Below are 17,415 nucleotides of genomic sequence, written 5' to 3' on the forward strand. Positions count from 1 at the left end.
GGTGATGTCAGGGAGCATTTCTTCAGACAAAGGGCAGTGGGAATCTAGAACTCTCTCCCCCAAAAAGCTATTGATTGATAGATTTTTGTTAGGCAAGGATATTAAGGGTTACGGAACCAAGGCAGGGAGCTAGAGCCAAGATAAAGATCAGCCATGTTCTAACTGAATGGTGGAACAGGCTCGAGAGACTGAATGGCCTCCTCCTGTTCCCATGAAGGGGTTGCATTATTGAGGGGCTATGATGTAAATTGGGCATGTTTTGATGGGATGTGATTGCTGTATTTAGGAGTCTAACAGGAATGGATTATGTTGAATGTGACAAGCAGTCTCACCGTGTCCAGAACAGCAGATCCAGAGGGCACGGCCTGCGCATGAAGGGGGGGTAAATTCAAAACTAATCCCTGGAAACATTATTTCAGTGAGCGAGTGGTCAATCTATGGAACAGGCTCCCTAGAGAGATGGTGGAAGCGGTTAGTGTTTATTCACATGAAAATTAGATAGATTTCTTCCAGAAAGTAATATTTTGAACATAGTATATGAGTAATTTGAAATACTTTCTAAATAAGTCTGTACAGGTCCGAACATTACAGCTATCTTATAGTCTTTCATAGCTAACTACAGTCAAATGTGAACTGTTCGGTCAGACTATTGCTCAAGCAATGCCTGAAATTTAAGATTCTCATTCTTTTTTCCAAATCCCTGCATGGCCTCGCCACTCCCAATCTCTGTGACCTCCCCCAACCCTACAAGATTCCGAGAACTCTACGCTCCTCCAATTCTGGCCTCTTGTGCATCTCTGATTTCCTTCACCCCATCATGGACGACCATGCCTTCAGTCGTCCAGGCCCGAAGTTCTGGAATTCTCTCCCAAAATCTCTCCTCCTCTCGCTCTCCTCCTTTAAGATACTCCTTAAAACCTACCTCCACCTGTCCTGATATCTCTATGTGGCTCAGTGTCAATTTTTGTCTGATTAAGACTCCTGTGAAGCGACTTGGGACGTTTTACTATATTAAAGGCACTGTATAAATGTAAGTTGTTGTTGTTGTTTCCTAAGAAACAAATTGTGGTCCCCCTTTCCCTGCTCCAATCGATCCTGATAGCCTTGTCCATGTTTAATCCTCCCGACCATTTTACTCTAGACTAGTAGCCATTCATTAAAGGAACACTGCAGCATACGGGCCCACAATGCTTTTCTTCGAGAGCTTGTCTCCCAGATTCACTCTTTTTTAAAATTTAAAACTTACAAGAGACCTGCCTGCCCTGTCAGGTCTCCGCCTCTCGCTGCATCTCTGAAGCTCAAAGGCATGGGGCTAGAAATTCGGCTGCATAGCCGCCTCGCGATCGCTGGCATTCGCGCCACTTGGTAATTTCAGTGCGCCGGTACTGGCGGTGCTGTGGAGTATCGCCCAGGAGCATGCAACGACAGAGAGGCAACATTTGGTTTGCAGTGCACCCATAGCGCCCCCTCGTGACCCCACCAGAGAAAGCTGGCGTGCAGACACTGGGACATTGGAACACTGGGATAGAGCTGTCCCGGGCACTAAGGGAAGGAGCGACTGCAGGAGGCAAGTGTGATTGATTCTTTTTTGCGTTTGAACTTTATTTGGGATAAGTAATGTATCGGTAATGTTTTTTGTGCCTATTCTTTTTTTTTTGGAGGGAGGGAGGCCTCTCTCAGGACGCCACGAAGCCGGCTCTTTAGCAGCGTATATTCAGTTGTTCACCTGGCCTTGCGCCCTGAGAGGGTTGTGGAACACTTCCTTTAGCGCTCCACCCCACACTCATGGCGCACCCACCGAATTTTGTCGCTAACCATTTCCCGGCGCTAAATTTACTATCCGTCCGACATTAGCGCGTTAAAAAATCCTCCAACCGATTTCCCCTGCTCATATCGCCCTTTAATGCTGAGCGCATTCAGTCAGCAATGATGGGCGCTGGGAGTTTGTATTGGGCGATGGGCCAGTGTCTCTTCGTGCCCGATCTGCAGGAATGAGGCAACCCTGGCAGCCAGGATTGGATGGCGAGACACTGCGGGGCAACATATAAAACTCTTTAAACTTAGCACGTTAAAAACAAAAGCAGATAATGCTGGAAATACTCAGCGGGCCAGGCAACGTCAGTGGAGAGAGAAACAGAGTTACCGTTTCGAGTGGATAATCTTTTGTCAGAACTGGCCATCGATCTGAAACGTTAACTCTGTTTCTCTCACCACAGATGCTGCCTGACCTGCTGAGTATTTCCAGCATTTTGTGTTTTTATTTCAGATTTCCAGCATCTGCTGTATAAAGTAAATATGGGCTGTAGGTCACATGCAAAAAAAACCCGAGGATGTGGTTAGTAGATAAGGACGGGAGGAATCCTTAAACAGTTCAGTCAGAAAATTCAGTCTCACAAAGCTTTGATCTCGCTTTTAGAACTTCTGCACCAACCAAAAATTACAAATACTGCAATAATATGAACGAGCTTGCTTTGTTTCCAAACAAATGTCTCTACTTCTTTTGCAATCATCATCAGATACCCATTGCATTTGGCTTGTATTGTGTATTTTATAGGACAAGAAAGAATTTGTCCTTATGTGCCAAGGTAAATATTTGTTCGACACAATTTCAATTAAGATGCTGATTCATTCCTGGAAAACGTCAGCTGGTCTTAACAACATAGATTATACCTGTCAGAAATGATCTCAAGTAAATTTCTCTGTGCATTATATTAATCATTGAAACATAAAAAAAATCTCACAGGGCTTGACAGGGTAGATACAGGGAGGATGTTCCCCTTGGCTGCGGAACCAGAGGTCACAGTCTCAGAATAAGGAGTCGGCCATTTAGGATTGAGATGAGGAGAAATTTCTTCACTCAGAGGGTGGTGAATCTTTGGAATTCTCTATCCCAGAGGGTCGTGGTGGCTCAGTCATTGAGAATATTCAAGACAGGGATTGACAGATTTATGGATATTAAGGGAAATCAAGGGATATGGGGACAGTGCAGGAAAGTGGAGTTGAGGTCAAAGATCAGCCATGATCTTATTGAATGGCGGAGCAGGCTCGAGGGGCCGAATTGCCTACTCCTGCTACTATTTCTTATGTTTTTATTAAAGTCTGAAGAACTGACACCAGAAGTGATTTAAAATGAATTCACCTCCAAGTCTCTCCGTCGTGCCAAACCAAGCAGTCATATACAGGTCCAAGGTCAGCATACTTCTTCTCCAGCATATCCAACTGGTCAACTTGGCACTGAAGGTCTTCCAGGACCAGCTTCTCTTCCTGTTGGAAAGTACAATTGCATGTTAACATGTTAAAGACTGATAGAATCCTCCCCGCCCCCGCACACCCCCCACCCACCCCGGCCAGTCCCCGGGACGAGGGGCTTCAGTTATGTGCGTAGACTGGAGACGCTTAGATAGTTCGCTTAAGAGCAGAGAAAGTTAAGGGAAGATTTAATAGAGGTGTTCAAAATTATGAGGGGTTTTGATAGAGCAGATAGAGAAATTGTTTTTGGTGGGTGGGTCAGTAACTAGAGGACATGGATTCGAGATAACAGGCAAAAACCAGAAGGGGGATGAGAAATGTTTTTATGTTGAGAGTTATGATCCGGAATGCACTGACTGAAAAGGTGGTGTGCGGAGATTCGATAGTAACTTTCAATCGAGAATTGGGTTTATACTTGAAAAGGAGAAATTTGCAGGGCTATGAGGAAAGAGCCGGGGGGAGTGGGACTAATTGGATAGCTTTTTCAGAGAGACGGCACAGGCATGATGGGCCAAATGGCCTCCTCCTGTGCCTTAAGATTCGATGACCTGCTAGAATTACATCCACCGCTATAGAATGAACCAGAACATAAGAAATAGGAACAGGAGTAGGCCATACAGCCCCTCGAGCCTGCTCTGCCATTCAGTAAGGTCATGGCTGATCTGATCTTGGCCACTTTTCTGCCTGCTCCCCATAACCCTTGACTCCCTTATCTTTCAAAGACCGCAGTATATTCTTCATATGGTAATAATCACAGTAGCGGCTCACAGGGGCTGCTATTCTTGTGCTGCAATAAGGACCCGAGCCTGGTTTTCTTGGTTCTTACAATTGTGTCAGGCTTTGCGCATCGCCAGTTAGCGCCCAATATCATTTTGGAAGAGCAACATTGCCTGGTTGTGGCCAATTCCGACTACAAATTGCCTATCGCAAGACCTGGCCACTTACCAATCTGTGTTGGAGGGATAACTGTGCCAGGATAGTGAGGACATAAAGGCCTAATCCTTGACCAGCTCACCAGCAAATGGCACTTAATGCAGAAAATGTATGGTAAAGGCCAACTGGTACAAAATCCATTCGGTATTAGGTTAATGAACAAGGACTTGGGAGCGATGGGTCAGCTATAATGAAGGGAGTTAAAAAATTGTTTGGCTATATGGAATTCTGCCTCTTCAAAAGGAAATGTAGGCATCAGAGTCAGCCGTGGCTCAATGGGTGGCACTCTCGCTCGAGTCAGGAGGTCACGAAAGGTAGCAGTCTTTCTTTAGTGTGAAGGAGCTTTCGTCATTCACCTGAGAAAAGTTGGCCGACAGGAAGCGTGATCCAAATAGCTGAAACAGTCAGGGAATCAGACTGGATGTATGTCAGTGTGAATCTTGTGCCTTTGTGAGCTTAGATGAAGAAAGTACCAGTGGGAAGTTAGAGGACGGGCAGGGAAGGTTGCCCTGTGAGTCCTGAGACTTCACGGAGGGACGAGGTACTCGGAAAGATACGAGCTGTTTTGACACTGGTTTAGTGTTGCGCTCATTCTGTCATCTCCCATCCCTGGTCCAGGGTTGGGTATAAGAGAACAATATTGACAAACAAATGTTCATTGAATATATGTAAGGTGGAGATAGATAGATTTTTGAACGATAAAGGAGTCAAGGGTTATGGGGAGCGGTCAGGAAAGTGGAGCTGAGCCCAAGATCAGATCAGCCATGATCTTTATTAAATGGTGGAGCAGGCTCGAGGGGCCAAATGGCCTATTCCTGCTCCTATTTCTTATGTTCACCTATAAATCAAAAACCTAAGTCAGTCCAGCACCAAATGATATACATAACATAAACAACATAAACCACGGGACTCCGGCACTGGTCAGGTTCAACCTCAAAACACTTCAGAAATTCTGAAAATATTCATCTTTGTCTCAATTTTTTATTCACTTTATTGAGTGCGTAATTATTTCTCATCACTGAAATGTCACATTAAATCTTACTTAATGTCCAACTGATGTATGAAGTACAATTTAATGATGATGTTATACTAGCAAACCGGTCCTGAGCTTGTGCCAATTTTGGTATAGATCCAGCATTAAATTGATGGTGTAAGAGGAATGCACCGATCCCAGAGATAAATACACAACCTATCACCTTGCAAAGATGAGGCCCTGCGAAGAGGTTGTGTTAACACCTGTGCAAGAGCTGGAACTGACAATGTCTACAAGGCTCGTTCAATCTTGTCGTTACCGCAAGTCCAACCGTTGCCAGAGTTGGCAACAGTAACAAAATTGCGTATGCGTTTGTGTGTGTGTGTGTGTGTGTGTGTGTGTGTGTGTGTGTGTGTGTGTGCACGAGCGCACTTTCCAAGCAAAGTGAGCCACGTTTAACGCGTGCTTTAGTTTCATCCAAAGTTCAGAGATGCCTAGATATCGCTCGGTGACCCTCACAGCTCGCCAAGTCACAGAGGCCGACTGTGAGCTGAAGCAACGCTGCTTATCTCACAGGGTAGTAGTGAGGTTGGGGACAGCATCAAATAAGTAATTAGGGATGCATGCAATAAAGGTACAGCAGTTATCATGGGCGACTTTAATCTACATATTGATTGGGTGAACCAAACTGGTAGCAATGCGGTGGAGGAGGATTTCCTGGAGTGTATTAGGGATGGTTTTCTAGACCAATATGTCGAAGAACCAACTAGAGAGCTGGCCATCCTAGACTGAGTGATGTGTAATGGGAAAGGACTAATTAGCAATCTTGTTGTGCGAGGCCCCTTGGGGAAGAATGACCATAATATGTTAAATTCTTTATTAAGTTGGAGAGCGACACAGTTAATTCAGAGACTAGGGTCCTGAACTGAAGGAAAGGTAACTTTGATGGTATGAGACGTGAATTGGCTAGAATAGACTGGCAAAAGGATACTTAAAGGGTTGACAGTGGATAAACAATGGCAAACATTTAAAGATCACATGGATGAACTTCAACAATTGTACATCCCTGTCTGGAGTAAAAATAAAACAGGGAAGGTGGCTCAACCGTGGCTAACAAGGGAAATTAAGGATAGTGTTAAATCCAAGGAAGAGGCATATAAATTGGCCAGAAAAAGCAGCAAACCTGAGGACTGGGAGAATTTTGTAATACAGCAGAGGAGGACAAAGGGTTTAATTAGGAGGAGGAAAATTGAGTGTGAGAGAAAGCTTGCTGGGAACATAAAAACTGCAAAAGCTTCTATAGATATGTGAAGAGAAAAAGATTAGTGAAAACAAATGTAGTTCCCAGTCACAACAACTCGCGGCGTAAACAATTTCTCCTCATCTCACCTCTGGTTCTTTTGTCAATGACCTTAAAAATATTCTACTAGTTATTTGACTTCCTACATGTCCCCAGTTTTACTCCAAACCGTGGGAACGAAGGGTGAATGAGCATGGTTGTACATCGCTCCTCTTAACATAAAATTCCAATGATCTGCCCCAACTGAGCTCGCGCCAGCATGGTTCCACCCCGTCCCTCCACACTCGCACTCGGTACCTGAGATAGGGTTGTGCTGCTTTTGTTGAAGTCATTCAGTCTCCGGTGAGCTTCTGCCACAGCGACACGATGTGCGGGGTCCCACTGCTTCTCCCGTCTCTCTTGCTGTTTATAAAGATGCGCAAACACACAGAATCAGAGCCAGTGGAGATAAAAAGGGTCGAGTGGGAAATGAAACATAGAAACCTAGAAACATAGAAAATAGGTGGAGTAGGCCATTCGGCCCTTCTAGCCTGCACCGCCATTCAATGAGTTCATGGCTGAACCTGTAACTTCAGTACCCCATTCCTGCTTTCTCACCATACCCCTTGATCCCCCTAGTAGTAAGGACTTCATCTAACTCCTTCTTGAATATATTTAGTGAATTGGCCTCAACAACTTTCTGTGGTAGAGAATTCCACAGGTTCACCACTCTCTGGGTGAAGAAGTTTCTCCTCATCTCGGTCCGAAGTGGCTTACCCCTTATCCTTAGACTGTGACCCCTGGTTCTGGACTTCCCCAACATTGGGAACATTCTTCCTGCATCTAACCTGTCTGAACCCATCAGAATTTTAAACGTTTCTATGAGGTCCCCTCTCATTCTTCTGAACTCTAGTGAATACAAGCCCAGTTGATCCAGTCTTTCTTGATAGGTCAGTCCCACCATCCCGGGAATCAGTCTGGTGAACCTTCGCTGCACTCCCTCAATAGCAAGAATGTCCTTCCTCAAGTTAGGAGACCAAAACTGTACACAATACTCCAGGTGTGGCCTCACCAAGGCCCTGTACAACTGTAGTAACACCTCCCTGCCCCTGTACTCACACCTCCCTGCCCCTGTACTCAAATCCCCTCGCTATGAAGGCCAACATGCCATTTGCTTTCTTAACCGCCTGCTGTACCTGCATGCCAATCTTCAATGACTGATGTACCATGACACCCCGGTCTCGTTGCACCTCCCCTTTTCCTAATCTGTCACCATTCAGATAATAGTCTGTGTCTCTGTTTTTACCACCAAAGTGGATAACCTCACATTTACCCACATTATACTTCATCTGCCATGCATTTGCCCACTCACCTAACCTATCCAAGTCACTCTGCAGCCTCATAGCATCCTCCTCGCAGCTCACACTGCCACCCAACCTAGTGTCATCCGCAAATTTGGAGATACTACATTTAATCCCCTCGTCTAAATCATTAATGTACAGTGTAACAGCTGGGGCCCCAGCACAGAACCTTGCGGTACCCCACTAGTCACTGCCTGCCATTCTGAAAAGTACCCATTTACTCCTACTCTATGAAGATATAGGACCGGCACAATAGGCGAATTGGTAAACCTCTACAGTTCTATGGAGCCAAAATACAATGTTGGTTCAATGGTAGAAAAGATATCACCCAAATAATGATTGAACAAGAATTTTATTTTCCAATTGTCAGCATTTAAGAGGAATGCTTGTAACATCATTCAACAGTGCAAATTATGCAATGGCCAAATGCACAAGGCTACAAAGTATGAAATGATTAAAATTCATTAACAGTCTTAATGACGCAGTCTGATGTGTATCCCCCATAGAAAGCAGCATCTTCTGAGTGAGGAGCCCCCAAGCAACCGGACACCAAGTGTGTTATATCATGGAAAAGTGTGCGTGCATGCACGCAAGCGTGTATTTTCGGGGGGCTGGAGGGGAGAGTGAGTTGGAGTTGGGAAATTTCCTCCAATTACTCTGTTCCCTAGCCACCAATTCCATCCCTCTCCCTGTCCAAGGCTTATCCAGACCATTTGCAATCTCGGCGACATATTCGACCCCGAGTTGAACATTCGACCTCATAGCCTCCCCATCACCAAGACTGTCTACTTCCACCTCCGTAACATCGCCCGTCTCCGCCCTTGCCTGAGCCCATCTGTTGCCGAAACCATCATCCATGTCTTCGTTACCTCTAGACTCGACTATTCCAATGCTCATCTGGCCGGCCTCCTATCCCCTACCTTGCACCCTCCGTAAACCTGAGTTCATTCAAAACTCTGCTGCTCATATCCTAACTCGCACCAAGTTCATAAGACAATAAGAATTAGGAACAGGAGTAAGTCATCTAGCCCCTCGAGCCTGCTCCGCCATTCAACAAGATCATGGCTGGTGTGGCCGTGGACTCAGCTCCACTTACCCGCCCGCTCCCCATAACCCTTAATTCCCTTATTGGTTAAAAATCTATCTATCTGTGACTTGAATACATTCAATGAGCTAGCCTCAACTGCTTCCTTGGGCAGAGAATTCCACAGATTCACAACTCTCTGGGAGAAGAAATTCCTTCTCAACTCGGTTTTAAATTGGCTCCCCCGTATTTTGAGGCTGTGCCCCCTAGTTCTAGTCTCCCCGACCAGTGGAAACAACCTCTCTGCCTCTATCTTGTCTATCCCTTTCATTATTTTAAATGTTTCTATACGATCACCCCTCATCCTTCTGAACTCCAATGAGTAAAGATCCAGTCTACTCAATCTATCATCATAAGGTAACCCCCTCATCTCCGGAATCAGCCTAGTGAATCGTCTCTGTACCCCCTCCAAAGCTAGTATATCCTTCCTTAAGTAAGGTGACCAAAACTGCACGCAGTACTCCAGGTGCGGCCTCACCAATACTTTGTACAGTTGCAGAAGGACCTCCCTGCTTTTGTACTCCATCCCTCTCGCAATGAAGGCCAACATTCCATTCGCCTTCCTGATTACCTGCTGCACCTGCAAACTAACTTTTTGAGAGTTTCATGCACAAGGACCAATTGAGGAGCAGTGGAGGCGTGTCCTGCTCAGTTGGAGCTGTGCTGCAGTGAGGAGAGGAGCTACCAGCTTTTGCTCTTGCCTGGAAGGCCTGGAGAGCCCTGAGACCAGCCCAGGAAGAGGAGGAAAGGGCTAGCTTGCTACCCATTCAACATCCGGAGGGAGAGGAGGAGCACAGAAACATTTTAACATTTAATACAACTACAGAGAGTTGGAGAGAGGGAGAAAAAACAACAACCTGTGTGGAAGGAGGGAGAGCCTACAACATTCTACAGGTGGGTGTTGGTGCATTTCCCCGTAAAGACTTTGCTGTATCGGTGGGGGGAGGAAAGAAAACCACTGAGGGCCGGAACATCGCGGGGGGTGTGTGTGTGGAAGTGTGTGTGGGGGCCTTGCTTACAACTAGGCCCCACACACAATTGACCCCCCCCCCAATTGCCTAGCCTGGGATAGCTGGAGCTACCAGGCTGAAGATTTTATTTACCACCTCTTTAAACATCGTTAGGAGTGTGTGCCTGGTGGCTCTAGCTGCCCCAGGTGAAGACATCTTCTCCCCTCACCTGAAGACCATCCCAAAGACTATTTTGTGTTTTACCATCTGGGGATTGCACCCACCCACAGCTGCGAGGGGAGACCTGCCCTCGCAGTTCCCCCCCTCTCTCTTTCTCTGTTACTCTGTTTCTCCCCTCTCTCTCTGAGACCCCTTCCTCCTAATTTTAAAAAAACCCAGAACAATTGAGACAACTGAGCAGAGGGAGCAAGGCCCCTCCCCAATTGCCAACTAGGGGAGAGGTGTGCCTCGTTAAGAGCTCCTCTGCTCAGTCAATATACGAGGCCAATAAAGACCATTAAGGCCTGTGACTTTGGGTGGGTGCAGCCCTTAAAGGGACCCCGTGATGGCGACTCCATCCACGCCGGAGGCAGGGCCAGCAAGGATATATGCGCAGGTGGCAACCGCTTCCACGGCACCTCCTGCGCCACCCGCTGCCCTGCCACCATTCAGACTTATAACCAGGAAACACGGGGTCAAGAGCTACACTCACCCCACAATGAGCATCGAGGAGTGCGTGCGGGTGATGGCTGGGGTAGTCGGCCCCTCGGCCATTGTCGCAGCCTCCAAGATGTCTGGGAAGGCTGTGTTCTTCCTGGGGTCGGAGCGAGCGGTGTCCCTGGCCCTCGAAAAGGGGCTCACGGTGGGCGGGACGTTCCTGCCGGTGGATTCTCTCGAGGCCACCGCGCAGAGGGTCATCGTGTCGAACGTCCCGCCCTTTGTTCCCGCTGAGCTCCTCCTCCCTCACCTACAACAACTGGGGGAGGTAAGGTCAGGGATCAACCCCATACCGCTCGGCCTCAGGGAGAACAGCCTGCGCCACGTGTTCTCCTTCCGCCGCCAGCTCTTTGTCCGGCTGGCGCGGGAGGAGACGACGGAGGGTAGTTTTAATGTGGTGCACGAGGGGACTGCCTACCGCGTCTTCTGGACGTCGGATGGCGTGCGGTGCCATGCCTGTAGGGAGGTGGGGCATGTTCGTAAGAACTGCCCCGCCTCCAAGGCCGCCAAACCACCGAAGGCGGCCAAGGCTGGCGCCGCCGCCACCCCTCCCCCTAGTTGCGTCCGCGTGCCGGGAGCCGTAGGTGCGCGGGTATCGTCGGAGGCCTTTGTTTTCAGGGCCTCCGGCGGGGGGGAGGGAGAGCGTCCGAACGGAAAGAAGGCGCGGAACAAGGAGAAACATCTAGAGGCGGGTCCCCTCAGTGCGCCAGAAAGATTGACCACCGCGCTCGGCCCAACCCAGCCACCGGCGAGCGCGGGGTGCCCTGAGCCCATGCCCGAGCCCTTGAACAACACCGCAGAGGGGCCCGGGCGCGGGCAAGAAAAGGAAAAGGGGGGGGGCGGAGCGGGAGGCCTCGGCAGACATGGAGGTCTCCCTGCCTCAGCGCACCTCCAGCAACAAAAGGAGGCGCCGCTCCGTTGAGGCGGAGGGGGAACAACATCCCTCCGCGGAGGAGTCGGTGGCCGCCGCGTGTCCCGCGTCCCCCACCAGCGCCCCCAAGCAGCGCCGTAGGCGGGAGGAGTCTGTCCCCGGGGAGGGTGAGACAGTCGAGGCTGCCCAGCCTCTGCCTCCCGGGGATGGCGTGGAAGATCTGCCTGTCGTGGGGGGCGTGGGGACTGCGGAGGAATGCATTGCCGCCGGGCCGGGCGTCCCGGGGACTGAGGCGGGCGGGGCCGAAAAGGCCGAACCTGAGCCCGCCCAGCCAAGACCCAACTTCCCCCGGGAGTCGCTCGACCCGGCAGAAAATGAAACGAATGATTTTTATGACACTGTAGATGCTGGGCCGGGGGGTGGCAGCGGGGAGGGGGAGGAACACCCACCCTCGCCCCCTACTTTGGAGCTGGAGCACTTGGGGAGCCTGGGGATTTCCTATGGCCGGGTCTCTCCTTGTTCCCCGGTTCCTGGGGCGGAGGGGGAACCCCTTCCGCTGTCATTTCCCGACCCAGCACCATTTTTAAAAGAACCCAGTGGGGACTCCTCTGCCGACGATCCTGGGGGTGGGATCGGGGCAGAGCCAGAGCCGGTTGGAGCGGCCGGTTCATTTGCCGTACCTTGTGCGGTCGATGGGCCGGCTGCTGGCGGCCACCTCCCGGAGGAGGATGGGGACTCGGTGGGGGACGCGGGAGAAAATCTAGAGACCACCGCCAGCGAGGCGGTGGATCTGCTCGCGGCCGCCGCCGAGACCATCCTCATTCCTGCAAAGGAACTCCGGGACTTTTTGGCCCAGAGCCGGGGTCGCTGCAACCAAGCCCGACTGGCCCTGGAAAAATGGTCCGAGCCAGAGCTGATCAAGGGGTCCATCCGCGCCGTCGTTAAAACCTTGGCCGCGGGCGGGCCCTTGACAAAGGCGAAACACCTTGAGCTGCGCGAGCTCGAGGGACTCCTCGCTGGGCTGCGGAGGGAGTGGAGTTCAACAAAAGACTCCGCTCCCCCCCCCACAATAGGTTAAGGTAGAGGTTGCACTATGCTTTTGCCATGAAGATAACCATAGCCAGCCTCAACATCAACGGCGGCAGAGGGGCACGCCGTAGATTTGACAATTTTTCGCTCCTGCGGGAGGGGAAATATGCGGTGTGCTTCCTGCAAGAAACCCACACCGTTCCGGGAGACGAAGCCACGTGGCTCCTGGAATGGCAAGGAGAGGTCCGCATGAGCCACCTCACCGCCATTTCTAGTGGGGTGGCCATCTTGCTGGGCCCGCATTTTCAGCCGGAGATCTTGGGGGTCGAGGAGCCCGTGCCAGGCCGCTTGCTGCACGTAACGGTTCGCCTGGGGGACGTGCTGCTCCATCTCGTGAACGTGTATGCCCCTCAGCCCGGCCCGCAGCAAACGTGCTTCTTTGAAGAGGTGTCCGCTCTTTTTGGCTCCGTTGACGTCGGCGACTGCATTGTCCTCGGGGGGGATTTTAACTGCACCCTCGAGGCGAGGGACCGCTCCTGTGCCCCGCAGTGCATGACGGCGATGGAGAAGTTGAGGGACCTGGTCGGGTCCTTCGACTTGGTGGACGTCTGGCGAAATCTCCACCCCGACTCCAGCGCCTTTACTTGGGTGAGGCCTGGAGTAGGATGGTCCAGAGTCGACCGCCTTTACGTGTCTCGGGCGTACGTTTCCTGCGTCCCGGCGGCGTCCATGCGGCCGGTGCTGTGTTCGGACCACCACCTGGTGTGGGCGGAGCTCGCTTCGCTCCGCGCGAGGACGGGGTCCGCGTACTGGCACTTTAACAACCGGCTGCTGGAGGACGTGCGGTTCCAGGACTCGTTCCGTCGATTCTGGTCCGACTGGAGAAGGAAGCAGGGGGGCTTCCCCTCCTTGAGGCTATGGTGGGACGTGGGCAAGGCTCACGTCCGCGTCTTCTGTCAAGAGTACGCGAGGGGGTCGACCAAGAGGCGGGCGGCCAGAGTCGGGCGCCTAGAAAAAGAGGTGCTCGACCTGGAAGCCCGTCTCGGTCAAGTCGTCCAGGACCCGGCCCTGCGGACGGTGTACGAAGCGAAGAAGGCCGCGCTGAAGGACCTGCAGCTCGTCGGGTCCCGAGGCGCGTTCGTGAGGTCGCGGATCCGGTTCCTGCGGGATATGGACCGCGGCTCCCCATTCTTCTACTCGCTGGAAAAAAGGCAGAGTGTCCGTAAGCAGCTCTTGACGCTGCTGGCCGACGACGGCTCTCTCGTCTCGGATCCGGAGGGCGTCAACAACAGGGCCCGTGAATATTACGGGGCTCTGTTCTCTTCGGATCCGTCCAGCGAGGAAGCGCGTAGAGTTTTGTGGGAGGACCTGCCGAAGGTCAGCCCGGAGGGCGCCGAAAATCTGGAAGCTCCGCTAAGCCTAGCGGAGCTGACCGGTGCCCTCGACCGGCTCTCGAGGGGAAAAATCACCGGGGCTGGACGGGCTGACCGTGGAGTTCCACAGGGCGTTCTGGGACGTCCTGGGGAGCGACAACGCGCGGGTGCTGGGGGAAAGTCTGGCGACCGGGGAGATGCCCCTCTCTTGGCGCAAGGCAGTCATCGTCCTGCTGCCTAAGAAGGGCGATCTCCGCCTCCTTAAGAACTGGCGCCCGGTCTCCCTCCTCAGCACGGACTACAAAATCTTCGCCAGGGCATGATCCACCCCGACCAGTCCTACACGGTCCCGGGCCGGACAATCCACGATAACATCCATCTGGTCCGGGACCTCATCCATTGTTCCCAGGAGGCTGGTCTGTCAGTCGCCTTCCTATCCCTCGACCAAGAGAAGGCGTTCGACAGGGTGGATCACGACTATCTGCTCGGAACTCTGCGCGCTTTCGGGTTCGGGACGCATTTCGTCGCCCAGATCCGACTTTTGTACGCCGCCGCGGAGTGTCTGATTAAGGTTAATGGGTCCTTGACGGCGCCCCTTCGCTTTAGGAGAGGGGTGCGCCAGGGATGCCCCATGTCCGGCCGGTTATACGCCGTTTGCGTGGAGCCTTTCCTGCGCCTCTTGCGGACGAGGTTGACGGGACTGGCTCTGCAAGGGCCGGGTGTGGAGGTCGTCCTCTCGGCTTACGCCGATGATGTGCTCCTCGCGGTAGAGGATCCCGCTGACCTGCGGAGGATGCGTGAGTGCCAGGAGATTTACTCGGCCGCGTCCTCCGCCAGGATCAACTGGGAGAAATGTTCCGGGCTCCTGGTGGGTCAGTGGCGGGTGGACTCCCTGCCGGAGGAGCTCAGGCCTTTTGCCTGGAGCACGACCCATCTCCTCTATCTGGGAGTCTACCTTAGCCCAGACGAGGGAGCCTGGCCGGCGAACTAGCAGGAGCTGGAGGCCAAGGTCGCCGCTCGCCTAGGGCGCTGGACAGGACTGCTCCGAGTGCTGTCCTACAGGGGTCGAGCGCTAGTCATAAACCAGCTGGTGGCCGCAATGTTGTGGTACCGGCTGGTCACTTTGACCCCTCCCCCTGCGTTTGTCGCCAAGATACAGAAGAAGCTGGTGGACTTCTTCTGGAACAACAGGAAGCACTGGGTCTCTGCTGCGGTCTTGAGTCTCCCGCTTGAGGAGGGCAGTCAGTCGTTGGTGTGCGTCAGCGCCCAGCTCGCGACTTTCCGTCTTCAGACCCTGCAGAGATACCTTTACGTCGAGCCCCCTCCTAGGTGGTGTGCTCTGGCGACGTATTTCTTCCGCCAGCAGCGCGACCTCAATTACGACACGCAGCTCCTGTTTGTGAACTTGGGGGGTGTCAGGACCGCCCTCCGGGAGCTGCCTGTCTTTTACAAGGAACTCATCAGGGTCTGGAACAAAGTCTCCACCAAGCGCAGCTCTCCGCCGGCTGGAGTGGCGGCCGTCCTGCAGGAGCCGCTGCTCGGGAATCCGTACCTCCACGACCGAGGTTTTATGTGGCGGTCGGAAGAGAGGGCTGTGGCTGGTGAGGTGACCAGGGTCAGGGACCTGCTCGATGGCGGAGGAGCGGGCTGGATGGCGCCAGACACGCTGGCGCGGCGCCTAAATTCTGCCAACGTCCATCACGCGGCCGATGCCATCGAGTCGCTAAAAACAGCTCTGGGTCCTGACTCCGTTAGGTGCATGGAGGAGGCTCAAGCACGTGGGGAGATCCCGTCCGAACTGACCCCCGTCCGGACGGAATTCCTCATCGGCGCCAAACCCCGGAACCTCCCTCGGGGGCCGGCGCCTCACAACTTGAGCCGCCTCGGGGAAATCCCCTCCGTGCCTTTCAGTTCCGCGCGGAGGGGTTTCCTGTACGGGCTGCTCCTGCACACTCTCAACTTTGCCATCCTCGCCGGCCGTCCGGACACGCCATGGCGTACCATCTTGCCGTCCGGAGGAGGCGGGGGTCCCCGATGGAGGGCACTCTACGCAGGGGTCCTCCCACTATTCATCGGGGACTTGGCCTGGAGGGTGGTGCACGGAGCAGTGCCGTGCAACAAATTTTTAAGCCGGTTCACGGACTCCCAGGTCGCCTGCAATTTCTGCGGTCTGGAAGAGTCCGTGTTCCATGTTTTTATGGAATGCACAAGGTTGCAGCCCCTGTTTTATTATTTGAAGGGGCTGCTCCTGAAATTCTGGCTGCACTTCAGTCCCACTCTCCTGATCTTTGGGCACCCTGTGCGGAGGGGAGCGGGTAGGTCTGAAGGCCTCCTCGTAGGACTGCTCCTGGGCACGGCCAAGGGTGCCATCAGCCGGTCCAGGCAGCGGGCGGTCGAGGGGGTCGTTCAACCTGACTGCCTGCCTCTCTTCCGCTCTTACATCTGGTCCAGGGTGTCCTTGGAGATGGAGCACGCGGTGTCCACCGGTACGCTCGCGGCCTTCCGCGAGAGGTGGGCACCGGAGGGACTGGAGTGCATCATCACGCCCGGCAACCAAATTTAAATTTGATTTTACGTTTTAAAGTTGAATTTGTTTGAATTGCCGGTGCTTTTAGTGTCCCCCTTCCCTTTATAGGGGGCACTGGGGAAAAATTGTGATTTTAGTGCCCAAAAAAACCCCCAAAAAAAGAAAAACACCAAAAAAAGGAAAAAAAGGGCCTTGTAAATGTCTGGTGTGTCACCCAGTTCGGGTGGCACGGTTTAATGTTTTGTTTTACAGATAAACTCTAAAAGAGTTTCATGCACAAGGACCCCCAGGTCCCTTCTGCACCGCAGCATGTTGTAATTTCTCTCCATTCAAATAATATTCCCTTTTACTGTTTTTTTTCCCCCAAGGTGGATGACCTCACACTTTCCAACATTGTATTCCATCTGCCAAACCTTAGCCCATTCTCTTAACCTATCTAAATCTCTTTGCAGCCTCTCTGTCCTCCACACAACCCGCTTTCCCACTAATCTTTGTGTCATCTGAAAATTTTGTTACACTACACTCTGTCCCCTCTTCCAGGTCATCTATGTATATTGTAAACAGTGGTCACAGCACCGATCCCTGTGGCACACCACTAACCACCGATTTCCAACCCGAAAAGGACCCATTTATCCCGACTCTCTGCTTTCTGTTAGCCAGCCAATTCTCTATCCATGCTAATACATTTCCACTGACTCCGTGTACCTTTATCTTCTGCAGTAACCTTTTGTGTGGCACCTCATCGAATGCCTTTTGGAAATCTAAATACACATCCATCGGTACACCTCTATCCACCATGCTCGTTATATCCTCAAAGAATTCCAGTAAATTAGTTAAACATGATTTCCCCTTCATGAATCCATGCTGCGTCTGCTTGATTGCACTAATCCTATCTAGATGTCCCGCTATTTCTTCCTTATTGATAGTTTCAAGCATTTTCCCCACTACAGATGTTAAACTAACCGGCCTATAGTTACCTGCCTTTTGTCTGCCTCCTTTTTTAAACAGAGGCGTTACATTAGCTGCTTTCCAATCCGATGGTACCTCCCCAGAGTCCAGAGAATTTTGG

General features: G+C 51.8%; 1 protein-coding gene across 1 annotated transcript in view; it reads right to left on the bottom strand.

Moving 5' to 3' along the window:
• LOC139266118 (tripeptidyl-peptidase 2-like) overlaps nt 1-17,415 on the bottom strand; it is a 133,531-nt gene that overhangs the window by 100,680 nt on the left and 15,436 nt on the right. Inside the window, exons 4-5 of the mRNA XM_070883966.1 lie at nt 6,753-6,857; nt 3,140-3,264 (exon numbers count right to left, since the gene is read on the bottom strand). Coding sequence (XP_070740067.1) covers nt 3,140-3,264; nt 6,753-6,857 — 230 coding nt within the window. The remainder of the gene's footprint in view (nt 1-3,139; nt 3,265-6,752; nt 6,858-17,415) is intronic.

The sequence above is a fragment of the Pristiophorus japonicus genome, chromosome 6 (assembly GCF_044704955.1).
Source record: "Pristiophorus japonicus isolate sPriJap1 chromosome 6, sPriJap1.hap1, whole genome shotgun sequence".
NCBI lineage: Eukaryota > Metazoa > Chordata > Chondrichthyes > Pristiophoridae > Pristiophorus > Pristiophorus japonicus.